The sequence below is a fragment of the Chrysochloris asiatica genome, unplaced genomic scaffold (assembly GCF_000296735.1).
Source record: "Chrysochloris asiatica unplaced genomic scaffold, ChrAsi1.0 scaffold00005, whole genome shotgun sequence".
Lineage (NCBI taxonomy): Eukaryota > Metazoa > Chordata > Mammalia > Afrosoricida > Chrysochloridae > Chrysochloris > Chrysochloris asiatica.
Window position 1 is genome coordinate 17,992,829 of NW_006408523.1, and position 15,351 is coordinate 18,008,179.

At 40.0% G+C, this 15,351-nt stretch overlaps 1 protein-coding gene across 1 annotated transcript in view; it reads left to right on the forward strand.

Annotated features, from left to right (window-relative positions):
• The window catches only part of ABCC4 (ATP-binding cassette, sub-family C (CFTR/MRP), member 4), a 357,151-nt gene that overhangs the window by 209,086 nt on the left and 132,714 nt on the right, over positions 1–15,351 (forward strand). Inside the window, exon 20 of the mRNA XM_006832001.1 lies at positions 8,001–8,080. Coding sequence (XP_006832064.1) covers positions 8,001–8,080 — 80 coding nt within the window. The remainder of the gene's footprint in view (positions 1–8,000; positions 8,081–15,351) is intronic.

The following is a 15,351-nucleotide window of genomic DNA, read 5'->3' on the forward strand; positions in this document are numbered from 1 at the left end:
AACTGCTGACCATGAGATTAGCAGCCCGATTTGTAACCATTTCACTACCAGAGGTCCTGAAGAGGAAGAATTATTAGTAGTAGCTTGAAAATATGTCTTGGTGACAAAAATGGTGCTAGAGATTGCCTGATAGAAATTTGCAAAACCAATGATATGTTCATTGTAAATACCCTTTTAAAACATAAAAGACAACTATACACATGAACCTCACCAAATGGAATTTACAGAAATCAAATTGACTACATCTGTAGGAAGAGACCATAGAAAAGCTCAGTATCACTAGCCAAAACAAGGCCAGGGGCGGACTATGGAATAGATCACCAATTTCTCATATGCATGTTCAGGCTGAAGCTGAAGAAAAGTAAAACAAGTCCAGGAGAGTCAAAGTATGACCTTGAGAATATCTCACCTGAGGAGCTCTGGTGGCTTAGTGGTTACGAGTCGGGTTGCTAACCTTAAGGTCAGCAGTTCAGAACTACCAGCCCTTCCACGGGAGAATAATGAAGCTTTCTGCTCCCATAAAGATTTACAGTCTTGGAATCCCTATACAGGGTTGCTATGAGTTGGAACCGACTCCACGGCACTCTACCACCACCACCATATGTTACCGGAATTTAGAGACTGTCTATAGAACACATTTAGGCATTAGACACTAATGATCAAAGATCAGAAGAGTTGTGGTCAAGAACATCATACAGGAGAAAAGCAAAAGGTCCTTAAAAAGACAGGAAAGAAAGAAAAGGCCAAAACTGATGGCAGAAGAGACTAAAACTTGCTCTCCAGCGTAGACATAGTAAAGCAAATGGAAGAAATTAGCAAATTAAAAAGCTGAACATAAATGTCAAAGGGCTGTTCAAGAACACAAAGTCCGGTATTACAATGAAATGTGCAAAGACCTGGAGTTCAAAAACCAAAGGGAAAGAACATGCTCAGCATTTTTCAAGCTGAAAGAACTAAAGAAAAAAGTCAAGCCTTGATTTGAAATATTTAAGGATTCTATAAGCAAATTTTTGAGTGACGCAGAAAGCGTCAAAAGAGGATGGCAGGAATACACAGAGTCACTGTACCAAACAGAAATGGTAGAGATTTAACCATTTAAAGAAGTATGATATGATCAACCCTGTCGCACACCTTCCTTAATTTTAAACCATTCAGTGTTCCCATGTTCTGTTCGAACAACTGCCTCTTGTTCCATGTACAGACCCCTCATGAGCACAATTAAGTCTTCTGGAATACTCATACTTTGCAATGAAATCAAATGATGTATTGCATTAGAAAAATCTTCTGCACAAGAACACTTTAAAATGCTCAAGAGCAAACATGTCAGTTTGAGGACTGAGGTGCACCTGACTCAAGCCATGGTCTTTTCAATAGTCTCATATGCATGTGAAAGTTGGACAATGAATAATGAAGACTGTAGAAGACTTGGTGCATTGAGTTATGTTGTAGGAGAAGAAAATTAAAAATACCATGGATTGTCAAAAGAACAAACAAACCTGTGCTGGAAAAAGTACAGCCAGATGCTTCTTAGAAGCCAGGAGGACCAAACTTTGTCTCTCATATTTAGGAGAAAGACATCATGTTGGTAAATTGGTGGGCCAACACAAAAGAGGAAGATCCCCATTGAAATGGATTTGCACGGTGTCAGCAGCAGTGGACTGAAGCGTGCAGCAATTGTGAGAACAAAACACTGCTGAGAACCGCATCATTCTCACAATTGCTGCATGCTTATTTTTCTCAACTCCACTGTAAAGTGTTTTGATGCATCTTATAATCATTTTTCTGAATTCCTTCTCAGGTATTTCCAAAGCCTGCCCATCTTCCAGTGTGGAGTGTAGGTCTGCCTCTAGCTCATTTGTCTCAGTCACTTTATCTTGTTTCTGGACGTGCTGATATGGTCATCTGCTTTGGTTTTTTGGGCATATTCATTAGTTAGCTGTGGCCTTAATGTGTAGATGGGTGTGTATTTTGGTATTTTTTATGTTTTCGGATTGCCTCTAGGTAGCCATGATCAGGAGATGGGCTTCCCTTTTCACTCTTCTTCATGAGAAATTTCAAGATTCCACTGTTGGTCATGACATAACATTATGACGTAATTGGCCTATTTCCTTTTTATTCTGCCTGTCCTGCTCCACAACTCCCTTCAGGCCTTTTTCCTAGTGATAAATAGTTCAGGGCCAGCTGTGGCCATTTTGCGCTACCATTTGGTTTTAAGTGGACACTGTCCATTTAAATTTTGAGGACATCTGTGTGCATGCATAATAGAACCCTCTGGGGGTGTGAGTGGGGTGTCTGCTCACTAGGGCACCCGCTCTAATCACCAGAATGGAGGTGCACAGACAGCAAGAGGCCAGTAAACAGATATGAAGAAAAGAGTGTTCACCTTTATCTCTGCATTTCTGTCAGGCATCAGTAGCGGCTCTGATCCTTCCCCCGTTAGGTCTCGCCCAAGATGGCTGCTCAGTGAGCAGCTGAGCACATTGGATTAGAAAGCACTGGATTTCTTGCTTCTGCTACAAATTCCATTGGCTGTAAACCTTACAATTTTCTAAATATTCCTTTATATGTGGTTTAGAGTTCTGGGACCATCTCCTGAGCCTGTTTGGTCCAGCATTCTGTGTTGTTGCTGACAGAGCTCCTCACTGCACGTCTACCTGATCTGCCATCTTGTTTGTTCTCCAGTGGCTGTTTTTATATTACATTAGAGACTCTTTTCAGACATACGAGTTGTTTTTTACCTTTGCCAACTAATGCCACATAGAATATTTTTGTAAATATTCATGGAATTTCTGGGTCAAAAGGATTATATATATATATAAATTTTTTTTTTCTACAAATGATTCAGTACCATCAGTTGCCTTCTTCACAACATGAAGCATTGTCAGTATTTCTTTTCATCTTGTTCCATTTCCATTCACTTGGTTTCCTGCCCCTTTACACCGCCATCTTAGTTTTAAAGTAATGGTTGATCGTTTAGCCTCATGTAGATGATTCTTTAAAGGATCACAGTGCTCACAGGTGATATTCTGTATTTAGTGAACTAGTCTTTAACTGAGCTGAAAGATGGTCTCAAGAAGAATTTCAGTCCGAGGTTTAAAGAGTATCTCAGGACAGTAGTCTCTAGTAGTCCCTCCAGTCTCAAACTGGTCCAGTAAGTCTGTGTTTTTGTTTTGTTTTTAGGAATTTGAGGTTCTTTTCCACATTCTGCTCCCTTTCTGTCGGGGTCTATATGTTATGGCTCTGATCAGAATGATCAGTTCTCATGATAGCTGGGCACCATCCGTTTCTGGTCTTGGTATAGCTGTAGACTGTTAGTCCTGTGGGCTCATTTCTTCTGGAGTCTTTGGTTTTCTTCTTTTTCTTTTGCTCTGGACAAGTAGAGAGCAAATATCTTGGATGGCCACTCCCCAGCTTTTAAGTTCCCAGACTCTATTCATCAAACTAGGGTCTCGAACATAAACTTTAGGAACTTTTTTATGCCAATTGATTTAGATATCCCATGAGACTATGGTTCTAATCCTTCAAACCTAGAAAACCAGTCCCTCAAGGTGTTCAGTTATATCCAAGAAGTATCCGTAAATGTATCCCCTATATGTTTTATTGTGTAAGAAAGATGAGGTTTTCTGCTCCAGTGAAAATTAAAAAAAAAAGCCTCAGAAATCCTTATAATGCACTTAACAACGATAGCACGCTCTTTATTATAAATATGAATATATATATTGGGGTTTCAAAAAGTTCACGAAAAAAAATTCCATTATTTTTCATGTACTTTTTGAATCTCCCTTGTATCTGCAGACTAATCACATTGCTGGTGTTGTTAAGTGCCGTCGAGACAGTTCCTACTACTAGTGACCCTACTACTAGGGTTTCTAAGGAACAGCTGGTGAGTTTGAACCACCAACCTTGGAGTTCAAACCGACGTTGTGTTCCATTGCTTATCCTACAGTACCACACCAGGCTCATATAGTTACATATGGGCATATATGTATATGTGTGTGTGCCTATACCTATACATGCACCCATGCACACACACACATATATATTCACATATACGAGGGGGCTTCATAGGGTTCATGGAAAATGAAATTAAAAGATAATGAAATTTTTCTAGAAACTTTTTAATCCCCTTCATCTATACATGCCTTTATGTTGTTGTTGTTGAGTGCTGTCGAGTCGATTCCGACCCATAGCGACCCTGAACAGGGTTTCTGAGGCGGTAAATCTTTACGGGAGCAGAACACCTCATCTTTCTCCCGCGTAACAGCTGGTAGTTTCGAACCGCTGACCTTGCGGTTCACAGCCCGATTCGTAACCACTACGCTACCAGAGCTCCTTATGCATAAATATAAACCTGCACATGTATTTCTTCAGTTGTTGCTGTTCTTTCAAAGATATGTATGCCACAGTTGTTACTAAAAGATCCTTTTTTAGTGACAAAAGGGCATGCCCTCTTAACATATTACATATTGTTTATACATGTTACCCACTTGTTCCCCCCATCCATCTGTGTGATCCAGAGGAGGAGTGATGTGGGTTCATTGAATGTGGATCCACCCCACATGTGATCAGTTACCACAGAAGGTATTGTGATTGTGGGCTGTGAATTGGATTTATGCTGTGCAGAGCAGGGAGATGCTGTTACCACTTTACCACCAGCAGTCAGACCACATCCTGGACACTAGGCGTTAACAGAGACCCTGACCTTCGGACTACCCACAGAAAGCTGTGGGCAAGACGTGGCACCGTGTCGTATAAGGAGTAATGGAGGCACGAAAGGACATTTATTTGTGACAAGCCTGGAAAGGATATGATTAACTCTCTTCAAGTATTTGAAGGGCTGTCATGTCAAGAAAAATTAGATTCACTCCATGTGGTTATGAGGGCAGAATGAGCAGCAAGCGTTGGATGTTCCAGGATTCGGTTTAATGTAAGAAAGCCTTTTCTAACAGAAGAGTCTGAAAATGGATCGGGGTCCCCCTGGAAAAAAGTGAATCCCCTTTCCCTCCACATCCCTGGAGACACTCAGGCAGGAGCCAGCTGTCACTTGGATGACAGGGCATAGCATGTGCATGGAGAGGTTCATCATACGGATTTCATTCGGAGACCTTTGAGAAAACGTTATGACGGTGAGGCCTTGAACTTGAAATCACAGCCTGGAATAGAACAATCTTCCGCAAAGCCAGATGAAAATGTTCCACAAACACTGTTCAGTCTCTGAAATGTTTCTTAGAACAAGGAAGTAACTTTTGAACCTGCTAACCTGACGTTGTTCTACACTCAGCTCATTGGTGGATCAAAATGTACTCTTTTGACAATTTATGACAGTTATTGTAGTAGTTGTATGGGAAGCGTTTCCCCCTCAGTTTTCTATGTTTCCCTTCTTTTTTACGCAGTTTGTCTACCATAGACCTTTAGACCTTTAGACTCCAGCACCTGGTAAATAGGAAGGAATTATTTTCACGTACGGTTTGTCTTTGTGTAACCTTTTCATCATCTTTTTTTAAAATTCATATATTATTTGCTAGAAAGTTGTACATAGTTTTCACGGAAGAAATAGCAAGTGCTTTACTGTCTTCAGTTTTTTTAAATACCTTTAATACTTTTTAACATGTGTTTTCATTATTTTGGCAAAGATACTCCGAGAAGTTAAAAAAAGAACCGATGGCACAGAGTAATAAAAGAATATGTGAAAATTTGCCCATCTGATTTTAATGCTTCTAAAGCACAGGAGTCTTGGTGTGGCACTGTAGGATAAGCACTGGACTGCTAACCACAAGGTTGGAGCTTCAATCCTCAGAAACCTTACACAGGATCGTTATGAGTTGGAACCAACTCAGCTCAATAGCACTTACCAACAACAGCAACTGGGCACAAGTGATTAATACTTACCTAACATCTTGCCCTTCAAAGTCTGGTCTGGGGACCAGCGGCAATGGACTCTTATGGAAACTTATTACAAATGCCAGATCTCAAGCTCTACCCTAGGGCTACTGAATCACAGCCTGCATTTTAACAAGTCGGGCTTTCTATAGTGGGGGATAGGATATTCCAGAAGACACTATGTAGACCTGTGGTTAATAATAATACTCTTGCTCTTTCTTTTTTGCACTTGTTATATGCCTGGCATTGTGGCTGAGTTTTTTCCACATTTGTGAGCTTATTTAATCCACAGAATAACCCTATAAAGTCCGTCTTATTAGAGGTTCAGGAAAGTTTCATAGGGATGCCAGAGGTGTCACTAAAAGACAGTTTCTCGAGTCTGCTTTGCCTCAGCCTGAATCAGGAAAATTGAGGCCCTGCTCATAATGGGGTAGCCTCGCCAAGAGCTAAAGCCTCTGGTTTCTCTGAGGTTCCCCAGATGTAATGCTTGGGCACACCCTGTGCTGCCTGGTGGAGTCTGGGCACCATGAGGCGGATTGCAGAGACAACAGTTTCTCTGGCTGTGGACACTTAAGCCTTAGCCTTTGACCCTTCATGGTCCAGTTGTGGTTTCGTATGAAGGAGCATGGTGTAGGGGAGTCATTTCCAACAGACCTTGGAAAGAGAACAAGCTAAGCCTTCCACATCTTATCTGCAGTAGGACATCCCCAAGCATCAGTTTGGAAAAAAAAAAAACCCAAGAGGACTAGACAAACACATTTACCAGGTGGTGCCAAGATCAAAGCATGCTGAGGTTTTCTTGTTTTGTCTTTTAACATGAGGAGTCTTTTAAAAGTTTGTGGGGAATTAAAAGTTAATGGAGTTTTTTATCAACTTTTTGAAGCCCCCTTCATATAAGTTCATTTAAAAAAATATGTATATATACATATAGGAAAGAATGGATATTTATTAGAAACCAGTTGTAGTCTTCCATTTCTGAAGCATTTATGCTGGCTCATTTTCTTGCACTCTACTTTGAGAAAGGAGATAATATCAAGGATAAGACCCACCCACTGTCACTAAATCTATTCCAATTCACAGTGGCCCCATAGGACAGAGTCGAATAGCTCCAGAGGGTTTCCAAGATTGTCACTCTCTATGAGAACAGACAGCGTCATCTTTTTCCTGTTGAGTGGCTGATGGGTTTAAATCCAAGCCAACACCTAACTCTCTGTGCCACCAGAGCCCCTTAGACAAGAAGTGTTCCTTCATCATTAAGGAATATACTTGCACACCTGCAGTTACTTCTCTTTTCTTCTTGCACCTGTCTTGCTTTGAATGTTTAAGAAAAGGTTTGTAATTGTCACAATTTGAACAGCTCTGAAGATAATGACTTACATCAGTAGTAAACTTCCAATTAGGAAATCCCAGGATTTTAAGTCTCCCCCAAGTGTGAGGTTCTATAACCCATGATGTTGTTAAGTGCCATCTAGTCAGTTAGTTCCGACTCACAGCGACCCTGCATAGGGTTTCTGAGGAGTGGCTGGTGAGTTTGAACCAAACTTGGCGGTCCAGTGCATGCCCTACAGCATTACACCAGGACTCCCCATAACCCATAAAGGTAATGTCTTTAAAAAAGTTTTTTTCCATAACCCATACTGGTGAAAAATTAAAGACATTACAGTTATATTTACTTAAAAATTACTAAGCAAAATTGATTCTGAACCCTGAAGCAAAATTATTATAGTAATTAGGATTAATTTATGTATTTTGCAATTATTCATCTACCTATTTACCAGTTGGATTGGAGCCCTAGATAGGATCTGAAAAGGGAACATTAAAAAATTCACCAACCCTTCCCAATCTATGTCACACTCCTCACCCCTCCCCCAACTAGTTTTTTAAAAATCAAGACCAAATTTCACCTCCACGCCCACTGCCACTTGGTGGTATTTTTGTTTCTCTTTAGGTATCATCCCTTTTTTTTTTTTCTTTACCATTGACATCGGCTTATTTCATATGAATGCATAATAGATTAAATACATATGCATTTAAAATATTGTTTTGATTTGTTTGTGAATTGTTTCTCTTAAAGGGTCTATCTGGGGAAATGAGTAATTCCTCATATCCTGTTCTTGCAGGAAGAATTTTGAATCGTTTCTCCAAAGACATTGGACATATGGATGACTTGCTGCCTCTGACATTTCTAGATTTCATCCAGGTAATGTACTCGTAATGTCATATTCCCAAATGGAAAATTGAAGTTCCTGACGTTTCAGGGCCTTTCCCCGGGGACCTGGGGGCAGAGGGGTGGGGGCTTTCTGCCTGCAGATGTGTCATTCCACCTTACTAAAGGGCCATGTTTGTAAAAGAAAGGTGTGGTTATGATTCGGAGCTCAGTTAACATGAGTAATGCCTATTGTGTGGGAGTGACTACACAGCCGGGGCAGGGTTTTCGTTTGCAGCAGTGACATGCTTGGTAAATGGCTCTTGGGCTGCCTCCCAGGTATCTGGCGTGAATTTGGCTTTACTGTGAACACATTTCATAATACAAAAACAATCACCTCGCACGGAAAGATAGCCTAGATTAACCAAATTATGCATTGTATTACCACAAAGGACAAATATTTACTGCACCGGGTTTTTTTTTTTTTTGGGGTTTTTTTTTTTTTTTTTATAAAGCCAGGTGTGGTTACTTACAAAGAAAAGATTAGTAATAATAAGGTGAAAATAATACTTTGCGTTAACAAGGACAATAGAGAGCAGTTATTGGAGACACAAAGCCTTTAAAGGCAAGTATGTTAAAGCCAATCATTTGAGCACAGGATCAAAGTCACCTCAGAAATTTTTTGTTTTTCTAGGCAGTTTTTCTTTTCACACGTTGATTGTTCTAAGACTTAAGCTGTCTCTTTTTCAAAAAAAAACCAACACAAAACCAACAATCCCACAGAAATATCTCCTGTAGAGCATTTGTTTTGTCTGTGAGCTTGAGGTTCTATGGAATAATGTTGGTTCATGCCATTTCTCTTCTTCTCATTCAGAATTGTTGCTCATGTGGTATTTTTTCTGTTGGTTCATTCTGTCTACTTTCCAGTGTTTAAGGCCGGGAAACTTTCTTCTTTTGTTTCCAAGTGTTTATTTTGGAAACAAAATGCACCCATCCAGAGTTTTACATTTTCTAAAATCCCAGCTGCTGTTGCTAGGACTCCTGAGCTTGAACCTTTGTCACTTGGCCTAAGTGCCAATTTACAGCAGTCTAATCGTGAGCAGATTTGAAGGCCAGAAAGTGGGTCTGTAATTACGGCTTGCTGTCCTGATGGCTCTTGTTTTTACTTTGTTGTTAAGGCTCAAATGTTCTTGGAGTCAAAGCATAGGAACTCCTCTGGAGCCGCTGTTATAATAAAAGCAGCCCAAACTACTTAATTTGGAAAATTAGCTGTGTCAGAAAAATCAGTAATCATCTTGAAATGATTACAGGAATTCTGTTAACCATATAGAAATGCAACAGTGCTCTCTGACTGCAAATAGCGTCCACCCACCGCCTCTGTTTACCAACAGAGTGGGGACTCAAGCAGAGTGCTGCTACTGCAGACATGGACCTCTGCTTTTCTGTTTGGTTCTTTTTCTTGTGCAAACTTACTTTGTGAGTGTGTTCTGCTGGCCTTAGCAATGTAGGCAATCTATATCCTAGAAGCAGCCTCTCAGTCAAAAACAGTTCCATTTTTCCCAAAGAACGCAGATGACTTCAGGTACAGGTTGTGACCCAGATTGTTAATGACTGAGAAGACGGTGTGATGTATGTTCTGTTACTTTATAACCGCAAGTTCGGAAGAGGTGGGGTTGCCATAGCTGTGTGGTCCACTGTGTGCGTGGCCTGCAGTGGACGTAATGATTAGAATCCCTCATCTATCTTTGTGTCATGTATTGAGGACAAGGGTGGATGCTGCTTGGTCGCCGTTGAATGCATTAGCAGCATGAGGATAGTCATGCTGTACTGCTTAACCAAAGAAACGGGACTTTTTTTTTTTTTTTTAAATCTGAGCATTTAATCTACAATTTATTGTTGAATACAATTAGTCCCAATTAGCTGATTTCTCGAATTCAATAGCAAAGGTAAAGCTTGGTGTTATTGTCTCAGAGAAAGGAGTTTTATATAAAGGCTAACTCAGTTATCAATTATGATAAAGATCTATTGTCACTTGTTTTGTTTGCAGGTGTCTTTAATAAGGCTTGCCATAATCCCTTCAGGAAGAAATATTTTCTCCTTTTAAAAATAGTATTAGCTAAATATAAAAGCTCTGATCCCTGGCATTGTTGCTGTTTCTTTGAGGGACAGTTCCCAACATTCATTGTTTAAATGGTTGTCAGGAGGAATCAAGTGAAACTCAATAAACAATGCAGTAACTGGTTCATTTGACTTTGTGTGCTGAAGCTTTTCTTGAAAGGATTTGCATTCGATGAGTGGACTTTTTGACTGAGGTATCTCTGGGATCATTCTGAAGTAGTTTGGCCTGTTGCTCTATTAGCAACCAAAGGTTTTTATTAAACTCACAAAAATGAATTTAACCTGCCCTCCAATAAAGGCCAACAAAATTCTAAATGTAATGTTGTTGTTTTTTTAAAGTTGGATGTGATTCTTGTCAGGATTAAAACAACCCAGTGGTGTTCTGGGACTCTTAATGGAATCATGTAAACTTAAAATAAACACTAGAATGGCAAGCGCATAGAATGAAAACTAATTTTGCAAATCAAATACACTATATTCAATTCATTTTCCCCAATCAACCAAATGTTTAAAACCTGTTAGTTATAACAGCAATCTTCTGGAAATTAATTAGAAGCCTATTAGCTGTGCTAGCTGAGTCGAATGAAGGGGGTTGCTTGCTATATTTCTAAACAGGCTCCTAAATTAAAGCGCAGCAAGGTCAAAATGACAATCAGCTTGCCTCTCTTTGTGGCTTCGCCTAAGTAGCTGATCCAGTTGGGTTTTTTTTTTGGGGGGGGGGAATTGGGGCGGGAAAGTTTTTAGAAAGTTTTTATGTACTTTGACTCAATCCTCTAATAATTTTCCTAAATGAGGTACCAGCCAGGTGAGCCACACGGTTAGGATGGATATCATCCGTGGAAACAGTAGCATCTGCTCAACTGCATGGGAATCAGAAATGGAATGACTTTCCCCACCTTTTGTCTGTCTCAGTAACTTTTCTGACAGGTTTAGTTAGCCCTTTTCAGATCTGTCATAGTAAAAGTCCTGACTGCCTTTGATTTTCATGTCCTTAACAAAACCTGCTGTTAGCATTAGAAGACTCTCTGTTTTAACAGGAGTCCCTGGATGGTACAAACAGGTTAAGTAGACCGACTGCTAACTGAAAGGTTGGAGGTGTACATCCATCCAGAGGTGTCTCGGAAGAAAGACTGGGGGACCTGTGCCAACTGTTTTGATTTTTGTTCTTTGTGAAATATAAGATGTAAATTGGGAGCCACAGGGAGGAAGTAGGATAAGTGTTGTTGCAGAAAGGGATTGTATAAAACTGTATAAAATGTTGAGTGTAAAATTTACGATCTTGTCTGTAAACCTTCACTCAATTCACAATGAAAAGTTAAAAAAAAAGTTAGTCATTGAGAACCAATATGACACACACGTCTACTCTGGCACATACAGGATCACCAGAGTCAAGTTGATGATAACTGGCTTTTTGTTTGTTTGTTTTAGCTTCTTGTGTCACGTTCCGTGGGCAAAAATCAGTTATGAGTTTAGCAGTCTCTCCTATGTCCAGAGATACAACAAGGGAGCCCTTCCAAACCTATCCTGATGATGGTAGTTGAGTTTAAGGACTGGAAATTTCCTTGCCAAGATGTTACCCTTATTACTGTCTTGCAGTAAAAAAGTGGTCTTTACTGATCTGAGGGAAAGCTGCATACCAGTCATTACTCCTCAGTCAGAAAGAACTCAGGGGAATTTAGAAAGGAAGTCTAAATCCAAAGCTTAGATGCCTTTTTGAATAGGAACTTAAATAGACCAAAATATTCAGACCAAGACTGTGGTATTGATATTGTATCTTATGGAAGATACAAATGTGATGAGGCTTCTTATGGAGAATTAAAATCTAATAGCTATAGAAATACATACTATAATTACGTTTATCCATGTGAATTTTTTAATCGAAAGCATGCATGTTTGATTGCTTTTTCTACATGATAATGACAGTTTTGTTGGGTTCATAAATAATGCATACCACTGGGTTAGAACTTAATTCTGCCTCCAGTTGCATCTGATGCTAAGCATTTGGGAAGGAGAGACCCTAGGACGACAGTTATTTGTGTCAACATGCCTAAAATCAGTATATAACTGACGCTTGAACAACATGGGTTGAGATTTGAGAGCCCACCTATATGTGGATTTGCTTTCCCCTGGTACTGTTACATTCCAGTGTCCGCATAAAATGCCATGTGATGCTAATCATCTCACATGAGCAGTTCACGTGCAGAGATGATTAGTGTCCCATGTCACATGGCATCTGAAGCAGATGCTCACAACACTCCAGCTTGCCGTAATAGCGGTGGGGAAGAAGCTTCAGGTAAGTATGCAAGGGCATCTCAAACCGTGTTGTTCAAGGGCCAGATGTAGTCTGTCTAAGCATGTCGAAAACAGGAGGAAATCAGGTGCAGGTTGTATTACTTCATGACTTCGTGACTGCAACGAGGAAATACTACTAAAAATGTGAGCAAATTAACTGGCCAAATAGACTTTATTTACCTTTGTCCTTCAAATTCAATAAAAGATTTGTGTTTGGGTATGCATTGTGGGCTTTGTTTCGCTTAATAGCTGGTCTTAGCCATATACTAATGAGAAAGTGACAGAGCTCATTTGTAAAATGTGTGCGGTTCACTGCTGTTGTCCTCCATTAGAGTGAAAAAATACAGGGGGCAGTGGAGCTCTGGGTGTGTGGCTTTGTAGATAGATAGAAGTGTGAAGTAGATGTGAATGAAGAGAGATTCACTATTCCAGTAGTTTGGAAAGGCTAGAAGGAGGGAGGTTTTTGAAGTGTTTAGAAGTAGGAACTAATTCATACAACACCGAGTAGCAACGGTTTTTGGTAAACCCTCAGGCCTGCCGTGGACTTATCGCATGTATTAGCTAAGGGCTGGCAATGCACATGGGGCTTATCACAGGGCTGTTCAAACACGTTTTGTTTATTTGTTTACTTTCTCAACATTCATAGCAGTTCCGAGTATTAACAGTATTTGAAAACCAAGTCATCTATCAAGCTAGAACATGGTTTTTCACACAGGTTAAACTGAAGTATCTTTATGAAGATAGGAATTGAAATATAAATAGTACGAAGAACTTCACCTAGAGTTCATACATAAGAAGTCAATTAGGAAGGAATCTGTTGAATAGAAGTGTGGCCTTAGTATATTTGGGTTTGACAACAACAGGAAAAAACAACCAAACAAAAACATAGAGGTGACAATGCAAACTCACATTTGATGTTTGACTGACTTCCAGCTGTCACAGCAGGTATCCCAGCAGTAGAAATCTAGTCTTTCATCTTCTTAAAACAGTGATTGGTTTAATTAGCAAAGGCATGCCATATACATGTTTCTGTAGGTATACATGCACATAGGAGGGGGCTTCAGAAGTTCATGGAAAAATGAAATGAAAGGTTCATGGAATTTTTCCACAGACTTTTTGAAGCACTCTTGTATTTTGTATTTATAACATTTGATGGACAACTATGATATATACAGATATTGACTTGCTAAACACGATCTGAGGAGCTCTGATGGAACAGTGGGTTGAGTGTTGAGCTGCTGAAAGTCATTTGTTGAAACCCACAACCTGTTCCACAAGAGAAAGGTTGAGGCTGCTTGCTCCCATAAAGATTCATAGTCTTAGAAATCCTAGGGTGCCGTCTGCTCTGTAACAGTGAGGTTGAATTAACTGAAACAGCAGTGGGCTTGGGATTTTTTGGTTTAAACAAGATGTATTATGGCAAATCATGAAATTTTTCCCCAAAAGAAAACATTATGTCAATTATAAATCTGTGAAGTGTGTACTTGTAATTCTTTCAATATTTTTTTCCCCTATATTGTGTCTTCCCCCCTTTTTTTCCCCTCCGCTTAACTTTTATCGAGTTCCTACAATGTGTTGGGGATGTAAGAAATGAAAAACATGGCACCGTTATTTATCCTTATTCAATCCCAAAGAACTTTTTGAATGTCTCCTGTGTGCTAGGCATCATGCTAGAGCTGAATGAAAGTTGATGCTCATCTTCTATGAGGAACACTACTAGGAGAGACAGAAGGTCAACAGTTACAATGCTGTGTGCTATGTGTTAGGATAGAAGTGATACTACATCTGAGAGTGCATAAGGCTTTAGCATGACACAAATCTGATTTCCAGGCCTAGCTCTTCCACTTTCAGTTGAGTTATCCTGGGGAAGTTTGTGGGACCTCCTCTAGGTGTAGTAGGGAGAGACAGGAGTCCATTGTTCAAGAGGGAGACCTGGAATGGGTATAGAAATTGAATATTTGCAGTACTTGATGCTGTGAAGGTGGATGTGATTCCTCAGAGAGACTGAAGCACTTTAAGGGGTCAAGGTCAGAGACTCATGGAAGCCTCAGTACTTAATGAGAAAGTTGAGAAGAGCAGCCAAGCAAAATAGACACCGAATGAACAGCAAGGAACAGAGGAGGGAAATCAGTGCTGGAGCAATCAAAGGAGGATAGTGTGTTAAATGTGACCAAAAGGAAAACAAAACAAAATAACCAAACCCACTACCTTCAAGTTGACGCTGACTCTTTTTTGTTTCGTTTTTTTTTTTTTTAATGTATATAGTGAACTGAGTGGTAGTTTACATGGGAGAACATCAGCTTTACACCATTGTTTCATTGCAATGATTATAACCTCCTTCATACATCATCATTCAACAGTATTTGCTTCCATTCTCTGTTGTTGTTTTTTTTGGGGGGTGGGGAGGGGGATGTACACAGGAACACTCAGGAAAATATAATAATTTAAATAACCAAAGGGCACGTTCTGCAAGCTTGCCTCCTGGCTGCCAACACCCAGTCCCTCTCTTTCCATGAGTCCAGAGTCCTCAGCTGCTTCCTCGCTCCAAGTCCTTATCTCTGCTTCTATCTCTGGTGTCATTGCTTCTCTGGATAGGGTCCTGCACTCTGCTTGTGCTCTTCTCTCTTGGTGGTCCTAAGCTCCTCTGTTTCTGTTCTGTAAGATAACTCCCCCATTTTTGTTACAAAACTTCTACCTTTACAGTTGTGACAGTTGCAATTAGTCATGATAACAATTTCTCACTATTTGAATCATAAGAATCTTATCCCCATCTCTTTACTAGACCGTTCTAGACAAGATGAAAACTATTCAGTGGGAACTCTACCTTCCCCCACAGACTCTTAAACTAAACTCCCTTGTGAACACTTGTAAGCCAGTCACTTCATGCTTTTATCACCTCCTCATTTTAGGTAGCC